The 19,188-nt window shown below is 40.7% G+C and overlaps 2 protein-coding genes across 5 annotated transcripts; one reads left to right on the forward strand and one right to left on the reverse strand.

Annotated features, from left to right (window-relative positions):
* Positions 1-311: 311 nt before the first annotated feature.
* atp1b2b (ATPase Na+/K+ transporting subunit beta 2b) lies at positions 312-12,730 on the forward strand. Of its 4 annotated transcripts, none has more exons than XM_068331189.1 (9): positions 312-429; positions 625-771; positions 4,263-4,391; positions 4,474-4,581; positions 4,740-4,945; positions 6,511-6,570; positions 6,805-6,831; positions 7,020-7,115; positions 7,196-12,730. In XM_068331189.1, the coding sequence occupies exons 2-9, from the start codon at positions 681-683 to the stop codon at positions 7,361-7,363; spliced, it is 885 nt and encodes a 294-aa protein (XP_068187290.1). In that variant the 5' UTR covers positions 312-429; positions 625-680; the 3' UTR covers positions 7,364-12,730. The 4 variants fall into 4 exon arrangements, with proteins under 4 accessions (XP_068187290.1, XP_068187291.1, XP_068187289.1 ...); XM_068331190.1 differs by having other exon boundaries at positions 316-416; XM_068331188.1 differs by having other exon boundaries at positions 338-771.
* A 56-nt stretch (positions 12,731-12,786) lies between these two features.
* On the reverse strand, positions 12,787-16,341 carry gltpd2b (glycolipid transfer protein domain containing 2b). Its single transcript, XM_068331187.1, has 4 exons — positions 15,774-16,341; positions 13,854-13,912; positions 13,514-13,695; positions 12,787-13,383 (listed from the first exon to the last, which is right to left on the reverse strand). Exons 1-4 carry the CDS (start codon positions 15,841-15,843, stop codon positions 12,798-12,800), a joined length of 897 nt encoding a protein of 298 aa, XP_068187288.1. The 5' UTR covers positions 15,844-16,341; the 3' UTR covers positions 12,787-12,797.
* Positions 16,342-19,188: the final 2,847 nt, after the last annotated feature.

Here is a 19,188-nt window from a genome sequence, read left to right on the forward strand (position 1 = left end):
GTCACTGAGGTTATTTAAAGATATGTAAGAAAACGGTGGGGGCGGACATTCATCACTGACGAACACGCTGGACTCCTTCTGGAATATCAGCGGTTGATTTTTCTTTGAAGACGTGACGACACAGAGGGAATAAAGCGATATGTAGAGCCAGCGCGTGATTTGTTTTAACGATTGTCTGTCACGCAGCCGGTCCGTGACGCGCGGGATGCGGCGCTAGTGATTGGTTAAGTGGGGAAATTAGGGCGGGGCAAGCGTGTTAGGCGATGGAGGATAAGGCGGCTGAACGCGGGGGGGCGGGTAGTACATGTAGAGGGAGGCGGAGGGACTGCTGTACCGCAGTATCACTAAGATTTCTGCATCACTCATCAAAACTCTGCGGCATGCAGAAGAGAGCTGGGGGGGAGGGTGAATATTAGGTCCGTTCCGTGGGTAGGAGCTGATTCCTAGCGCTATCATTTATTTTTAAAGAGTTTAAGATAGGGTTTTAACTTTTTATTCACTCGTGTTTATTTCCATCCTCTCTCTCTCTCTCTCTCTCTCTCTCTCTCTCTCTCTCACTCTCTCCCTCCCTCCCTCTCTTTCTCTCCCTCTCTCTCTTTCTCTCTGTCGGACTATTCATTCCAGTCCTGTTGCATTAGCGGTTTTCATTTTAGGGTCGGGGTCCGAACTTGTATGAAAAAATGGCAAAGGATGGAGAGAAGGGGGGATGGAAGGACTTTATATGGAATCCGAGGACGAGGGAGTTTTTGGGCAGGACGGCGAGCAGCTGGGGTAAGTCCAGTCCAACCACAGCAATGCAGCAAAAACGGTCCCCCCGGTTCTGTAACAGGTCTCTGTCATCAGTGTCTCATTGAGGGGCGACGTGGCGCTTCAAGGCGGGAAACGATGATATCAATTCATTCTTTAAGTTTATTCATGTCCCCTCATGTTCAGGTGAGGTAATGCTGACCACCAGGTGCTGTTGGAACATTAATGCGGCACCGCTCCTGTGGGAGCCGGCTTGGCGGGGTGGGGGTGGGGGGGATAACATCAGCTTGTTATTTTATATATTTATTAATGTATGCTTCTCCTGTCTGTGCGCAATGCGCTCCGAATCAGGGTGGAGGTATGTGCTTTTACTTGACATCTGAACGATCCAGATTGCTGCAGCACCGGTTCCACTGGGTTGCAAAGTGCATCAGCTCCTCATCTGTGGAGGCAGAAGAGTGTCACTACATGGATTTGGCTTCAGATAAGACTTCTTTTTCATCGTGAAGTCGACAATTTTTTGGGGGGGTAGTTTGTGTGTCTGCAGCTTTATGTCTAGTTCTAATGAGCCTTCATAATGATGTCATTCATCTCATTTCCACAGAGATACAATCCCAGCCTCTTTAACGCAGAGGTGTTGCCCTACACCTTGCGCCTTTTTCAAACATTCATGAATTGATAGTGCGCATATGGCGCTGTTCTAATGACATTGGAGCGCTTTAATCTGGGTAAAGCCGAGGGCCAAATGCTATTTGTATCACCTCCAGCCCGGCCCCTCCCAGCAAGTGTTACTCAGTGAGGGGTTTAATCCTAATCTAATGACTTCATTGGCTGGAAAGGTATCGTTTCAGGATGTGGAGTCTGGAAAAGGCAAATGACTTTCAGGAATTAAAATCTAATTTCCATCTTTTGATTTTCATGGCGACACCTTTTATGGTTCTGAAAGATATTTACTTGCAGAGTATTCTGGTTATTAGGTTTCATGAATGGACACAGTGTTAGAGCAGAGTTGGGAATCATTGATTGCAGTTTTCTTTGCTGGAGTCCTCACGCAGTGCACAATTTAATCCAGCTCAGTGTGTCCCAGGTGCTTTAGGGTCTGGTGGCCTTTTTAAGCTGCGCTCTCTAAGGCTTGTAATTAGGCTATTTCTGTAGATCATCACTACATGCAGGTCTGCTAAACTTAACATTTCACCTCAGCACTTCCATTCTAGTTCTAGTTACTCATGTGGCCAATGCACTGTACCTCCTCCTCCACTTGACAACATCCAGTATCCATTTATTTACTATATTATCTGAAAATGTGCTGAGAAAACACAACTAATCAGGTTTCCGGTCCCTTTAGAAAGCAGATGTGCCTGTTCAGATGCAGAACTGTGCATTGCAGCATCAGATCAAAGTGCGCTTTGAGGATGAAACGCAGTGCACGTCCTTATGTGTTTGTGTAAAGATAATGTGATCAGGTAGAAGACAAGTCCAGCTTTGATTATAGTCCGTCATCACAAGACAATAAGCAAGCATGTTCAAACGGCTACCTCTATTTAAAGTACGTGTCGGGCTCTTCTTCTAAAAAACCCCAAAACAACAGACTAAAACACTAGACAGTCAAAATGGGAAACCAAACCTTAGTTCTCTTAGCGTGATAATACAGACCATACATAGGATAATGAATGTCTTTTTAAACAAGATACAACTGAAAGCTATTGATTATCACTCCAAGGCATTTCATTTTAATGTTAGAGATCTGCTTGATCACATATTTACAAAGCAAGAGTACTCCTAATTAATCCTGATAGAAAAGAGACACTACATGTCATCTTTACTGACGGATGCTGGATTGTCCTGCCCCGGCCTTTTGTTCCTTCCTTTCAACTGCTGTCTGCAAATGAAACCGGGTTGAAAGAGAGATGCTTCACGATCCATCATTGTTGTGAAATGAGAAGGCAGACTGTAAACCTAACACTGACTTTACCAGGGAGGGGGGAATCCATCCTGCCTGCAAACTTGACTTCAGATGCACATATGCACATAATAGTCTCCCCTGGGTGGTGTCATATTTGTGGTTAGCACCACAGTCCCTCTGGACCACAGAGAAAAACACTTAGACACTTTATTGTCACAGCTTGTCTCTATCTCTGATGCCTCTTTTGCTGTAGTGCCTCTGGCTTGGTCTGCAGCCTGAGAGCTGACTCTGTGTATATTTAATGACTCAGCTTGGGTCTTTTCCATGCAACAGACTGTATGCTGCATGTTATTTTACTTAGCCATTCATTTATTTCACCTCAGATTCCAATACTTCTAGGAACTATTGGATGAACACGCACACAATCACAAAAGCTCCAAGTCATCAGGGTACACTTCTGTAAATGCCCCCTGGGGATCAGCTTCCCTTGACATTTTGTGATGGATTTCTGTAAGCCTGACTGACAGAGAGAAAGAGCTCTTCGCTGGAGGCCTGACAGCAAAGGCACAGGGTCAGGAAATGCAGTTGTTACCCAATGCGAGCCTCAGGTGTTGCTGCCTAAATTAAGGGATGTGTCATAAAAAATGCTATTTATGCTTTTACCACTTTCTATGTGGGCTGGAGTGCCTGTGATGTGACAGAACAGCTGCTTCAGTATTTTGAGAAATCCAAGTAGGGAACAAAAGGCATTAATGTGTTATCATGTTGACTAAGATAACTTGCAGAGATGGATCATCGAACATTTGTGATTGATTACGATGTGACAGAGCTGTTCATTAGATCATTTCTATTTTGAAGACTCTAACTTCTCAAATTTAGTTCAGTTAAGTTTAGTTTTATTTGTATGGTGCCAGATCACAACAAAATGTTATCTCAAGGCACTTTCCAGCCACACAGGTTTCCTGCTTTTGTTATTGATATTATGTAAATTCAATATCTTTTTATTTTCAGCTCTTGAATAGATATAAAATTCTGATATGTCAACATTATTAACTGGTAATTATTAGTACTGCAGCAAAAATGTATTAATTTCAATCTAATGTAATTTCATCACTGTGGTTTCCTTGCCAAGACCCCCATTCTGTATCCATCTCAGTTACCCCACCACCACCACCACCATTACTTGTATGGTAATATATTTGTAAGTCTATTGTAGTTTTAGAATGATATTATTTGCAAAGTAACATTTAAAAAAATCAAATATTCAGCTAAAGAACTGAGGAAACCTGAACAAATGGACTTGAAATGATGACTCTTAGGGGACACTGGTTAATCTAGCTGTCAGCTAAGTAGGTATCAGCTAGCTCCTCGATAGATAAGAATTATATAACACAGGATTCTTTTAAAATTTGTTTTCAACATGTTTTCCAGTAGAGTGTTTAATAATTGATATGTTACATTTGCATTATTAAGTAAGCTCTGTTGTAAACTATGGCCTGTTTATTTCATCTGGGACAAGAAAAAAGTGTAAAATACAAAACGTGCAGTAAGAAAATAAAAATAAAAAGTTTTAAAGCAAACAGTTGATCCTCTCTTTTCTCTTTGTCTGCAGGTCTTATTTTTCTCTTCTACGTAGTTTTCTACATCTTCTTGGCCGGCCTGTTTGCGCTCACCATGTATGTCATGCTTCAGACCTTGGATGACCATAATCCGACCTGGCAGGACAGGCTCGCAACTCCAGGTGCAGTAACTGATGAGACAAACACAGATCACAGTTGTGTCTCCATGTCTTGAACTCCCCATTGTCTCTCTGTCATTCACAGGCATGGTGATTAGACCCAAAGCAGATGAGACCTTTGAGATTGTCTATGACATAGAGAAAACTGAGAGCTGGGACTCGTATGCTCAGGCCCTGGACAGGTTCTTGGAACGTAAGTTTGACTCTCTGACAATGACTTAAAACATCCTCTGCTGTGGATGATCTGAAAATCATGTTGTAAGATATAAGATATTAACTTCACAGCGAGCAAGATTGCATGTTTTATTTCTCCAGACAAAGTTAAACCCATCCCAACCTTCTCTCTTCCAGCGTATAACAACACTGTACAGGCCCAGAAAAACGACGTGTGCACCCCAGATAAATACTTCTTGCAGGAGGACAGCGGCGACGTGAAGAACAACCCCAAACGTTCCTGTCAGTTCAACCGCACCTTTCTGGACAAGTGCTCTGGCGTCCATGACCGTTACTATGGATACCAGGAGGGCAAGCCATGCATCATCATCAAGCTGAATCGGGTATGAAACAGAAAGAGGGATGGGAATCCACGGTGTTGCTAGGAGACATGGAATGGCTGAGAAATAGTAAAAAGGAGGAGACTCAGTGTCAAGAGGATCTGATTTATTGTTGATTTGTGTCATAGTTTACTGCCATTTTGAAAATTATGTAACACTGCCCTCTGTTTGAGTCTACCTAAAATGAAAGGAGTCTCTGATGTTTGATTTTCTTGACAACCTCTCATCCATTGTTAGTCAGATTTGGCAGATAAAGTGCTCATGACAAGAGAAAGTGCAGTGTGAGTATGAGCTGTAGAAATCAGCAGTATATATTCATCTGCTTTCCCATTGATATGCCATGTGAAAAGAGAAGAAGTAAGCTGCGTGGTCAAGTCTTCCATAAATAAACAAGAACCAATGCAGTCAGAGACTGCAACATCCAACGACATCCATGAATTCAAAATGTCACCCAGCCCTACTTGCAGATCAAAGCAGTTAGTGCTCAGACCTACTTTCATAGATCAAAGCAGTAACTTTGATCAACGGTCTTTACTCACACTGGCCTTCTCCCTCGTCTTTCTATCTTATCCAGTTGCTGAGTGTACAAAAGTTATAATTTGACCATGACGTAGTTTTCTCAAGGTCAGTGTCATCATCTCATTTTCATCCCTTTTGCCGCCCGAGTAATCTGCTTTTTTTCTCATCTTGCTATCTGCAAGGGTTGCGAAGATATTTGGTGGACTAACATAGGGACTAATGGACGAACACACGAACACTGACAATACATCACCACTTTGAAGCGGGATGTAATTAGATACCTCTTCCTTAAAGGGACAGTAAAGTTAATTTTAAGTGACACATACTTTATGTTATTCATCACTATGAAAAATAGAAGAATATATAAATTTTATGTGTGTAACATCATCCGTTTGATCACAAAAGCTTGAAATCTTCGCCGCAGCAGCTTCCGCGTTCGGTGGTCACGTGGGCGTCATACGTCACTTGCGCCCAACATAGCTTGACAGCCATAAGAAACAATGCAGCTCTAAACGCGATTTACACCAAAAGTATCATGGTTACCTGCGCGGTGAGCGGTTGTGTCAACAGAACAGCAAAAAGACGCGAAGACGAGGACCTGTCGTTCTTTAGAATACCTTCTGGGAAGGTATCGCGCTAAAAATGCTAACGCGCTAGCCCGTCAATGGGACTGTCCATATTATGTTAGCATTGAGCTAACCGCATCTAACTGTAGTTGTAGCGCCCACGTGACCACTGAATGCGGAAGCTGCTGCGGCGCAGATCTTAAGATTTTTTGACCAAACGGATGATGCTACACACATAAAATTTATATTTTCTTCTATTTTTCATAATGATGAATAACATATATGTCACTTAAAATTAACTTTACTGTCCCTTTAACACTTTACGTTGACTTTTATGCAAAATGAGGTGAAGGAAGGAAGTGAAGAGGGACTCTTAAACAATTGTATCAGCAGTGAGCATTCTTTCCTAACAGGCAGGTTTTCTAAACCTGCAATAGTGAAATTTGAACAGTCCTGTTGATGTGTTGTCTTTCTTTCTTAAAGGTGATTGGGATGCTGCCAGGAAACAATGGACAGGCCCCCTATGTCACCTGTGGCGCAAAGGTAAGCCATTTGTGTCTCATAATAATATGGAGTTCAGCCCATTTACAGTTAATGATCCTCACCCGCAACATCCCTGAATTCAAAATGCGGCACCTGTGTGCTCCATATCGATCATCTACGTTTCCTTTTAAAGTCTGCGTAATGTTGTTTGTAATTTTGGTTGATAACTATATCAAATGCCGCTTCTTTACCGGCAATATTTCCACTATGATGCTTTGATTTTCCCACTCTCAGCGATACAAAGTTGGCAAAAATGAATGGGTAAGAACAGATAGTGGTTTTCGATGTTTTAGATTATTTTCAAACTTGGATAGAATTATTGTAGATTGTGATTGTGTTTGTCTTTACCACGGTGGGGTCTGGCCCAGAGTAGTAGATTAATGTGACTTTTCTTCTGCAGTGTATGAAATCTTTTAGGCTGAACTGATGGCGTTCTTTAACTTCCTCAGAGAGAAGACACGGACAAAATCGGAGATTTGCAGTACTTTCCTGCAAATGGCACTTTCAATTTGATGTACTACCCTTACTATGGCAAGAAAGCTCAGGTAAGTTTATAGAATATGCACCTGAGAGAATGCTTTGGTTCTAGTACATCCCTGGGTCTATCTTTTTTTTTTTTTTGCAGGTGAACTACTCTCAGCCTTTGGTTGCCGTTAAATTCCTTAACATTACTGCCAATGAAGACATCAACATCGAGTGCAAGATCAACGCCAACAACATTCCCCTCGGAAGTGAGAGAGACAAGTTTGCTGGAAGAGTGTCTTTCAAGCTGAGGATCAACACTAACAACTAGGTTCACTTCATCCTCTCTTAAAAACTACCGTCGTCATCTTCTGCAACACTGCACATACACAGAAACAAATCTCAGTATTCACACCCTTTGTAAAAAATGTTTGGGAAGGTGAGGTGATGTGATGAGATTAGTCAAGAATAAAAGGGTGGTAATCCAGTCATTGTTTCTGTCTGTGAGCTTTGGGACAAATTCTTTTTGTAAATTACTTTGAGGTGATGTCTATTTATACTGCATGACCAACTAGAGGATGTAAAGGACGTGAACACATGTTTTCAAAGTTTGCAAGGATCAGCAACCTTATCGCATTATTGCTGCTCCCATCCTGCTGCCTCCTTATAGAGTATCCCTCTCTATATATATATGAATATACACAAGTTACAATACAAAAGTGTATATCTACGGTATTTATATATCATAATCTTATATCAGTACATCAATTTTGTTGCACTTAAAAAATATAATCCAACTGACTGGCATATATCTTGATGGATGGATGCAAAGATGAAGCCATTTTGCATGTGTGTATTGTCTTTAGTGTGCTATGAGGGCAGGAGGATCCCAAGTCTGAACATTTCTGCTGAGTGTGAAATAAGGTTTTACTAAACCTCTGACCACCAGGAGGGACCCCGCCGTAAACTATCAAACCTCATTCACACCAAGATTTTGTTTCACACAAAACATACAATGAGATCGGCATCTCCAACAGGAGAGGCTAAAACCTTTAAGAGTGGTTGTTTGCTTGTATGTGTGTGTGTGTGTGTGTGTGTGTGTGTGTTTCATTCACAGGTCTCATTTCATACTGTAGGTCGGGAAGTTGCATACAATGTGCAATATTCATTAAGAGGCATACATTATGAATGTTTGAGTCCATTCTTCTCACAGGACAGCTTTCATTAAATGATAATTATACGAGTCATTTGATATTCACGCCGGATGTTTGACCTGGAAACAGATGAGATTCGTATTATGGTTGTCAACTTGAGTTTGTTAGGAGTTGGTCCATCGGTTATGTTTGAGACGTCACTTCAGGGTGAAAAAACATGATTTTATCAGTCAGTCATTTTCATATAACCACCGCTACATCCGCCGCAGTGGCATAGGGCGTGAGGTGGGGGACACTCCGGGCACGACGCCAGTGCACCGTGGAGCCACACACAAAGACATACAACCACTCACGCACACACTCACTCACACGGGCAATTTGGGACCGGCCAATCAACCTGAAGTGCATGCTTTTGGAGGTGGGAGGAAGCCGGAGAACCCGGAGAGAACCCACGCAGACACCGGGAGAGCATGCGAACTCCGCACAGAGCGGGACTCGAACCCGGGTCCGCCGTGTTGTGAGGCGCTAACCACTGCGCCACCGTGCCGCCCACATGATTTTATTTCCATCCGAAATCACAGTCAGGCTGTGACTTGACAGAGTTTACAGGCTTCCAACAAACATCTGAATATCAAATGAAAACAGCTAAAATTATCCTGCTGTGCAGTGACATTAAACGCTCCCTGTGCGAGTGTGTAATGTTATTCCTAAATCTAACCCAACAGCTATTTTCTTGGTTCTCAATTTGTAAGTAAATCAGAAATGAAGATTTACAGGTTTTGTTTTTTGTGCATGTATTGCATCTATTTTATCAATCACAAATAGATGCCATTGTCATATTTTGTATTGATCTGCACTTGGAAGTGTGTTTTTGTGATGAGTTGAATTAATTTATGTGCATTTGTGGGGGAAAAATAATGTAGAAAATTTGTGTTTGTGTCACTCATACCCATGGCCATCTTTTACAATATTCATCCAGGATATCAAAGTATCTTACATTTTCTTTTAAAAGTAACTAGACTTGAATATGTGACTTGTTAGTGCAACAGCATTTTTTTTTTTTTTTAGGCCTATAAGGAAATAAACCAAACTGGATATTTGCTTCTTCAACCACATGGAACTTTTCAATTTTTAATTTAAATAGCCCTGTCTGAATACTCTCCGCTGGACCTGGAGTCAAGGTCATTGCAATAACTAGACAGATTAGACCTGGATTTGGTGCTGGAGCTTTGTTGGGTAATTGTTAGAAACATCTTCAGATTATTGGCCGGAGGCACCGTGGAGTCACGCTTTTAATCTCACACACATTTTGTGGTGTGGCCACAAAATTGTACCGTTGCGACTGTGATCCTTCATGTCACTGCAGCAAATGTGGAATATAAGCATCTGTTCATTTACTTAAGTGTCTGGCTCAACTCCACCACTTAATTTCTACCAGAGCAGCAATTATTTTTGAAAAAAGTCTCACACTGATCCAGATTTTACTAAAAAAGATATCCAATTAGATTTAATGATGTAGCATATCAGAGGGGTTGTTCATTGAGAAGGATGCACTGCATAGCCTCTTTCTTTTCTGTTTCTTCATTCACTAATTCACATGCATTCTGCTCTGGTATTCTGCAACAGTCACTTCATTTTACTGTAATCTCTTAATCTGGGGCTAATCCAGACCTGGCATGCTGAACTTCTTTACCTTACTTTGTTGCTCCTCCTACTCGTGTCAAATGGCCAATTCTCTTTCTAAGTGTTCATGAAGCAAGGTTAATTTATTTCAAATACTTACACTTCCCTCCAGCCATTATTAGATCAAATGCTTTTTTAACACAGCATGGAAAAAATAAAATGTGTTGCTTCATCTCTTACTTGGACAATCATGTTTTACTGATGAGCTTGGGAAAATTACTTTATTGACCAAAGACTGAATTTAATTTATTAGTGCTGCATTGACATCCTCAGCAGCAAATCCATGTAAAACTAAACATCCTGTGATATTTAAAGGCCTACTCTTATGTAACGATAATACGCACAAAGGAACACGTTTCACTACAACTCAACAGTGCCTCCTGGTGGACAGACAGTGTTGCTTCCCCCAGTGTTTTTTCCTTTCATTTCTATTTATGCGTTTTGAACCACTGATAATTTTGGAGATGTCCTCAAAAAGCAATATATTTAATTATCTGTCTGTATGATGTATTTATTGGAAAGTCATGAATAAAAGCAGTGCAACATGTATCACCAAGAGCAAGAAAGAAGAATAAGGACGTACAGATATTGCTTTCAGGCAATTATGTCAGTGTGCATTGTCATAATGAAAGAGCATAAAAACTAGTGTTTTGTTTATAAAAGAGTATTTTTATTGCTATTTTGCTGTAAAGAATGTATGAGCTTGGTTTTCCTCTTTAATTCAACAAATGGCGAGATTGGTTGGAGATGTTTTTGTTTTGATGTGGAAACATTTTTTTGTTATTTAAGTCCTTTCTACACACCTTAATAGAGTTTATTGCGCTTGCAGTGTAAGATCTCTGAACACTGGGATTGTTTGGATTAATATGAAGCCATTGAACATTTGTAAGTACAGTGAACACATCAGAATGTGCATTCAGAGAACGTCCACGTACAAAAACCTTCAGAAACCTTTCAGAACTAAACCAGAAAGAAGATCAATGTTAGAGAGAGTCCACTCTTTATTTTTCCAATAAGAAATAACTTCAGAAAACATCATTGCTCTCACCCAAGCCCTCATATGAAATCACACTATTGCCTAAAACATTGGTTAAGGAACAGTTCAAGGAAGAAATTCATGAAATTTGTTGCAATACTCTCTGAAAAGGACAATAATTCAATTCTGGATCTTAATTTTATGCTCTGACTGTATCTATATTTTTGCTCATGTTTATCGCAAACCAAGATAGAAAAATAAATAATAAATGTAACATAAAGAAACACAGACTGACATCATTTTTTACTTTACCTTTCAGTCATTTTTTCTAGGATTATAAACAGTATGTTTTATTCATTGCCATAACGCCAGTTTAGATTCTATATTTGTGACATACTATGAATAAAGTGGAATGTACTACTGTCTCTGTAGAGGACATAAAGAATTTGGCCACGGTCAAAAGTAGCATGAGATAGATATAATTTGATGTAATCTCTTTCTCAGTAATCTACACTACCGGCACCAGTGGACGCACGTGTGAGCCTGTGCACAGATATTTCTGAAGAGTAAAAAGGAAAACAAAAGTGAAGGTCCATTTTTTACATTTGATACGCTGACATTAAGTAAACTCCTGATGATGTTTGTATTTAGTTTCCACTGGATTTTGAAGCAGCAGTAAATACATGGTGGAAAACCCACCAGTAACATGTCAGCCTCCTCAACACATCACAGGTTAAAGGTCAAAGATCAAGGTTCAGGATGTGTTCTACAACAATCAGTACTTGTACATAGTTTTTAAAAAAAATCAAGCAAATCACAGAAATGCACGGGTGCTCTTTGTCATTGGACTTAGTGAATTGCTTCAACTCAGCCTGCTGGCTACCGCTTGGTGGGGTTATAGTTTGCTTCACCTTACTGACCTTAAACCTCTCCTGTTCATTTATTGACTTCTTCCTCTTCTTCAGTCTTAATGTCACAAAGAGAATGCAGCAGGGAAAGAGATAGCCAGGATTATGTAGCATTAGAGATATTTGCTGGTTTAGCATAGTCTGCTAAAGAGCAATTCAGGCATCTTGTAATACCACTAAATTTTTTTTACATATATATGGAAGAATTTTCATTAATTACCTGCTATCTGATTTCTAATAATTATGATCAAATATCTAATATTTTCTTATGAACAAACTAATATCAGGAGGACAAAAGCATTTGTATATGGGTTCAGAAATGTCAGTGTTATTATGATACCACCATGATGTTTGGAGAAGAGGCGCTCCTCCACAGGAACCTCTGCTGGATGGTGGGTAACGTTACATAAAGTCAAAAGACAAGGTTGTCACGTTCCTAAGTCGGACAACATTAGGAAATATTCAACTAGATTCTCTTTTCTTTTTTTTGTTTTAACAGATACTTGATCATTCAAACCTACAGTTTGAAACTTTTTTTTTGTGTGTGAAGCGCCTCTTTATCCTGAATAGATCATGCCCACATTTCAGTACTGTAAAACTTTTAAAACCTCGACAGTTTTGAGGTAGTCTACTAGATTTTCTATAAAATTTGGAATGTGGAAAAGCATCACTTATGATTCGGTGGGGTTTGGCACAAAAGCATGAACTGTGCAATCATTATAAGCTTCACTATTTACTGTGGATGTGGTGTGTTTACGTGACAGTGTCCAACTGTAACAGTGTCTAGTGGGCATAAATATATCAGATGCCTTATAAATTCATCTAACGGATAGGATCTGTGAAATGTTGATTAGCTATATCTACAAACTGAAAGCAACTTTTTTTTTAAAGTTCAAGCTGATTTTTGGCATGGCACTTTGGTCAGGAGGAAAAATAAGCCACTGTTGGTTGAAACGTCTTTTGTTAGAACTCCTTTTTGAGTGACAACAAGGATCTCATTTGGACAAGGCAAAGTCTGTTAAAACAGTAGAGCCTGAATATTTTTCAAGGCAAGTCCAACATGCCGTGTTCCTCCAGGGCTTTCTGCGTCCTGTTGTAAACCTCTCCTGTTGCTTGAACTACTTTGTTGAGCACTCGACTCAGATCCTCCTGGTTCTGCACACACACCAACCTGAAGAAGAAAGTCCGGTCAGGCAAGGCAATGAAGGCAATCTCAGCGGCCCTGCGGACAAACCAGGTGTGGTGCTTTGCCAGGGTGCTCTTATAGGCCTCGCGGCACAACTCTGAGGGATTCTTCAGCCGGCCGTTCGCCGGCATTTCTGCCAGCTTCCCCAGAAATAGTTTCAGCCAAAGCAGAGCCCGATGCAGACGCAGAAGGGTCCGGCACCCAGAGTCCGTCTGGTGGTTAAAGTCTACAAGTCCTTGGTCCAGCTCCATCCTGATCATGGAGCGAACAGAGTGATAACCACCAGTGTGTGGTGATGACTCTGGATTATTCTCCTTCTCATTCTGACCCAGCTCTGCTTCAGGGCTCTTTTGTGCCAACAGGGCCAATTCACGGATTATAGAGGTCTTGGTTTGTATCTCCTGAGATATCAGCCCCACCATCGGACCAAGAGCTTCCATAAACCTGGAGGAGCACCACAGATCTGAGTGACTCATCTTACGAGTCCACATGATAAACAATGAATGATTTCATTCTTTTCATTGGCCATAAATGAATCCATCTTGCTCTAATCCTGTTTATCTAACGACCTTACTTCACAAGCTCATCCCAGCTTGACAGGTAGGGCTGCAGCAGGACGTCGGAGGTGTACGCTGGTGCACTTAGCAGGTGGTGGGTCAGCAGCGACACCTGGAAGGTCTGACCGGGGCACGTCTCCAACACCTGCAGGATCCCAGACCCTTCGTCCACCACACTGCTGTTGTTCAGCTGGTGAGGCTGACAGTGGGGGGATGGGGGGATGGGAGGATAGTGGACAAAGAAAGAGAGAATGGGGAAGTGATTCAACTCATTCAAATTAGCCATCTGCTTGAGGAAATCACCACATGGAGGAAATGAAGAGAGTGAACTCCTTTGTAATTTGCTGGTGCTCTTACGTTGTTCTCCTGATGGTAAGCTTTTAGACAAGATTCCCAGTGGTAATCCAAACCTCCCTCTGCAGCAAGACATCGGAAAGAGAAACAACAGAACAATTGGTTTCTGTTTGGAGAGCTATTCCCTCAGAAACAGACTGTTTTTTTCCCTAATAGTGCAGCAACTTAACTACAGGTCGTGAAATCACAAACACATTCTCGTTAAATTCAAATTTTCATACAATATCCAGAGGTTTATATCTCCACATCAGCTTGAAACATTGAAAACGACCATTCTTTACATCTATAATAACTTTTTCTCACATCAGACAGTTTCATAGCAATATGAGCATTTGTATGGAGGTTTTTAGTCTCCTCCTGAGGGAAATATGTGATGATTTAGCAACAGATCTGTCCGCTAGTTTCACCATCCAGCAGCTGTTTCTGTTGCGTTGATAAGGTGGAGCATAATTTAGAGACTGATTTAAACAATTGTCACAAGTAACTAACACAAGTAACAAGATTATATGAAGAAAGCTAAACAATGAACCGAAAATTATTATAAAGTGTCACGTAGTAAAGGAATTCTAGGTCTAGGTCATGTGAAAGATCTGTTACCCTGTTAAAATGAGAAACCAATTCTAAAAAGACTGAACCCTTTTGCTTTACATTCTTGATTCATTCCATGTTGATCTCAGTAAGATTTTAGATAATTTCGTACAGTTTAAAGCACAAAGACAAATATTATCATAGGTGTAGTTTGAAGTATTTAGCACATCTGAAAACGCAAAAGAAGGAGCCAATATTTAGTTTGTTCGTTCTGGTTGCACAATTGTTGAAAGGGATAAAACTAAATATAATCATGAATATTCAAATCCTGTTCATCAGGAAATGCTGCATGTTTTACCCTTGTGTGAATTAATTCCAGACAGCGATATCGTAAATCCTGTGATTAATCTCCTCAGCACACATCATGCACACACAAGGTGTTCAGATAAATCTTGTGTCCAACTGATTTCTCCACTGTGTTGTGTGTCTGAGTGAAGCCAGCTTGCTAATGTCAAACCTCCTCCTTGCATTACCTCGGAGGCCCCTGATGGTCCTGGACCACACATTTGACACCATCTTACATTCAAATACTGCAAATGTGGTATGTGGCAGAATAATCCAGTCACAAAGTCACTTAACTTTCTGTTAAGGAGTCATCAAATTCACTGAGTTCAGATGAAACATGAAGCCTGTGTAACAGCGGTGATATGTGTTTCCCGACTAGTCACAAAAAAAGACGAGCTTAAGTTTTCTGATGGTGTGGAGATCGAGACAGAGTTGGTTGTTGTCACCGCCTAAAAACTTTTAAGTTCCGTTTGTGATGCTGACCCACTTCTCTCAAATCTTAGAATTTAATCTGAGCTCAAGAGAAAGATCACATGATCACGGCTGAACTTTATCACAATGTGAACCAGTTACAATGGAATCTCTTTTTGACTTTTGAAAGAAAAGAATGCTTGAACACATTTCATAGAGGAGGACAAAGGATCTCTTTCTTTTTTCTTTTTTTCCACATGTAATAATTCTTTACTCTGTGGGCAATTACTTCATCTGATCTGACTGCAAATAGCTCAGATGTCTTCTCATATCCCGAGAGCAGGTCAAATCGCACTCTGAAGTACTTCTGTCATGTTTTGAGGGTCTTTTTGTGATGCGACGATCATGCTTAATTCTGTGACCACTTACTCTTGTGACACATTCCTTATCTGGAATGTATGCATTTCAAACAAGGAGGGGATTGTTAGTATTAACAGTAGGAACATACAGACAGCACATGCACACACACACACACACACACACACACACACACACACACACACACACACACACACACACACACACACACACACACACACACACACACACACACACACACACACACACACACATACTCACGGAGCCACAGGGAACCCAGAAACAGCAGTAGGACTAGGATAGCCACAGCAGCCTTGCTCTTTACTCCCATTCTGAAGTCCAGTTTTGGCTCTGACTTTCCCTCAGTGTTTCTGTCCCTATATTTTAATGCCCCTCTCTCTCACGAGTCTTTATCCCCTTGCACTGGCTGACACCACGAATACTTCTTTCCTGACCCCTGCCTCTAATGACCCTCAAACCTCTCATGCTCTTTCTCAGAACCCCAAATGTAAGCTCTCTAATACATTCCACCTCAGACAACGTGTAGCTCAACCGCTCTTCTCCCCCTGAGCACACTGCTACAACCACATGTGTGTTGTGGCTCCTTCTTCTCCCTGTCTTTCTTTTACATTCCTTGATTGATGTCTTCTCTCTGACTACCCATTGTCCGGTCTCGTTGTTTTGCTCAGTCTGAGGGTCCAGAGATCAGCCAAGTGAAGCCACTGGCTGATAAAGCAGAGGTAGCACGGCTTGTTCGCTGGTAAACCCCTTCTCCACGATTCATCTTCTAGGTATGTGCTATATTCCTGGTTAGTTTGCATAAACACTTGCTCCCTCTCCTCGCCTCTCCTCCCACCTCTCACTCTCTCACTCTCTCTCTCTCTCTCTCTCTCTCTCTCTCTCTCTCTCTCTCTCTCTCTCTCTCTCTCTCTCTCTCTCTCTCTCTCTCTCTCTCTCTCTCTCTCTCTCTCTCTCTCTCTCTCTCTCTCTCTCTCTCTCTCTCTCTCTCTCTCTCATTCAAACATACCATTATGAGCACATCCACTTGATGTAACAGCGCTGGGACACATGTCTGAGATCATGACGTGAAACAAATGACCCTACCCACCCCTTTCTATTTTATCCATCGTAGTTACTTTATTCAAGTCATGACAACATGACAGCTGTAATAATCCAAGACAATCTGTATCTGGTGACTGAACGGAGATACCACATACATATCTGTCAATGAATAACATAGTCTGACCAAGCCTATCCCTGCTTAGAGTGCAAACGGAAGTCGGGAAGATACATGTTTGTGCTGATCTAATTACAGGCATAAGAAAGAAACCCCTAGCTCCAGAACAAGAAGAATTTAAAATTATACTTTTCTCTTTGTTGTCTGCGTACTTTTGATACAAGCTCATTTATTCTCTAACTGGTATCACAGTCTTAGTGCTGATTATTTTGTGACTCCCTCTAAATATTAAGGTCTAAAGTCTGAAATTAAATGCAGCGTAAGGGTGTTCTTGTGATAATCACTATCAGTGAGAACCCGGTGATTTGTCCACTGCTGCAGTTGCTGCTTTAGGGGGGAGGTGAACAGACATTGAACTACATGCAGAAGCCAAGCTACATGTGTGCTTGTGCTTGTGAAGACAACAATGGTATTTTGTAGTGAAGGAGCGGGAAAAAGTGAAAGCAGGGGTATTAATGATTTGGCTGGGAGGAGCTGGTCATGGGGCTTTACTTTGGCCAACCAATGGATGGTCCCATTTAAAAAAGGCAGCAACTGACAAGAGGAGACTGAATCCCCCTGAAAACATGTGAGCCTTTCAGAAGGCTTGAATTGATTGACTCAACACAGATGGTCCTCCCTAAATGGTCTGATGAAATAACATATGTTTCAAATTAGATGTCATTCTTGGAAAGGTATGCTATTTGGATTCTTGTTGCATAAGTGCACAGTAAGGGTAGACAAAAGCACGTGGTATAAATTCACACTCTGGGCGTGTTTGTCTAGTTCAGTAAAGCGGAAAAGAGGTATTTTCTTTCTGTCAAACATCCCCACAATGGATTTTCCACCCAGAGTCTGAACATTCAACCGTAGGATCAATCCTGACGCGTTTGGCTAGAAATTGTCCTTTTGATTTAAAATACAGTAATAAAATAATATATGATTTATTTTTCAGGAAAAATAGTGAACACAAAAAAATGTAACAATATTTTTTTTATCTCAACGAAATACAGTATATCTGTTACAAAAACTACAGTTTAACAAAAATATTTCCTACAGAAATATCAAATGGTGAATTTTAAGAAATCTGGAAAAAAGAAAGTCCTTTGTCCGCCCTCTAGATTTACACCAGAAATGTAATAAGTCCTGTCCTTCTTCAAGTAAGTACGTGTGAATCACATGCTGGTCCCATATCAACATGATTGTTGATGAGGGTTGTGTTTTCTGTATACATAGAAAATACCATATTTGCTGCATCTAATTATAACAATCTAAATAACTGTTACATCACGGTCATAAAGAAAACTGGAAAAAATTAACTTTTGTAAATTTTAAGATATTATGATTTGTATGACTGCTATGTTATCCAGTTTGAAGATCAATAAGACTTTATGAAAAATTAAATGGGAAATGAATAAAATGTACTGCTCTATGGTTTGAACCCCTGCCTACCTGAATGTGACTATATTTATAACAGTTATTCAAGCTCGACTGACATTTTCACCAACAGACCTCCATGCCATTGATATAAGGGGTTACCAATTTAAATTGAACAGAGTGAGGAAATTTTTGGTTATCACCTTTAATAGAAAGTGCCAGAAAGACAAATGATGGACTTCTTGTTGTGAGGAAACCCTAATTTAAAAGAATATATTGCCATATGAACTTAAAACATCCAAAAACACTTTTATCATTCTGATGTTCTCGTTTTCCCACATTTGTCTACATCAAAAATGAGATTAATGTTGCTCCAGCCGTAAAGTGCAGCTCTCCTTGTCTATGAGGCAGGACAGATCCAGTCACTCTCCTGCCCATGTTCTAACCGAGTGTGAGACACACAATCTGCCTTCTCGAGGCTCGAGTTACCTTAAAGAAGCTCATCTCTGTTTCCCTAAATGTATATTTAGAAAATCGCATACTGTGCAACTCACATACCGCATTCCAAAAATCAGTCAGTCGTCCTTGCCACCTTATGGTGATACTACTTTTGTTACTCCCAGCACTAGTAATATAGTTAATAGCAACAGTAGTAGAAAGTAGTAATAGTTAACTTTGGCTGGTGATTATTTTCCAGAGTTGCCTTTGCAGAGTTTGTGTTTGTTACCTGTACTGGAGCAGTTGAATTATCTGAATCCAAGGAACACATTCAGCACTGTAATCTTAAAACATTGTGGACCACAGATATCCCCCCACCTCTAGGGTCCTGCTCTCATAAACTCCAGCATATGCATGACCTCTCTGGAGACATAGCAGGGAAAAATAAGCCATCAATCCTGGATTCACTCTTGCCTCTTTTTCTCTGTTTGACAGAGGAGCAAAGAGCCACACATTCTGCTAAGACACAAATACAGGAAGAATATCCATAGCAATATCTCAAAATTAGCTTTGATCGTGTATCACTAGTGCTTTTCCCATCAAAAGACAAAATCCTAGTCCTGCAATAAATTTTTGATACCATAT

The sequence above is a fragment of the Antennarius striatus genome, chromosome 13, assembly GCF_040054535.1.
Source record: "Antennarius striatus isolate MH-2024 chromosome 13, ASM4005453v1, whole genome shotgun sequence".
In the NCBI taxonomy this organism is placed as follows: Eukaryota; Metazoa; Chordata; class Actinopteri; order Lophiiformes; family Antennariidae; genus Antennarius; species Antennarius striatus.

What these genes read in the sequence shown, in the direction of transcription:
- atp1b2b (XM_068331189.1), top strand. Translation starts at nt 681, where the DNA reads ATGGCAAAGGATGGAGAGAAGGGGGGATGGAAGGACTTTATATGGAAT. An exon ending in ATGTCACCTGTGGCGCAAAG is followed by an intron (nt 6,571 to 6,804) that starts GTAAGCCATTTG and finishes TCCCACTCTCAG; the next exon opens with CGATACAAAGTTGGCAAAAA. An exon ending in ACTATGGCAAGAAAGCTCAG is followed by an intron (nt 7,116 to 7,195) that starts GTAAGTTTATAG and finishes TTTTTTTTGCAG; the next exon opens with GTGAACTACTCTCAGCCTTT.
- gltpd2b (XM_068331187.1), bottom strand. Translation starts at nt 15,843, where the DNA reads ATGGGAGTAAAGAGCAAGGCTGCTGTGGCTATCCTAGTCCTACTGCTG. An exon ending in TCTGGGTTCCCTGTGGCTCC is followed by an intron (nt 13,913 to 15,773) that starts GTGAGTATGTGT and finishes GTCTTGCTGCAG; the next exon opens with AGGGAGGTTTGGATTACCAC. An exon ending in CTTACCATCAGGAGAACAAC is followed by an intron (nt 13,696 to 13,853) that starts GTAAGAGCACCA and finishes CCCCACTGTCAG; the next exon opens with CCTCACCAGCTGAACAACAG.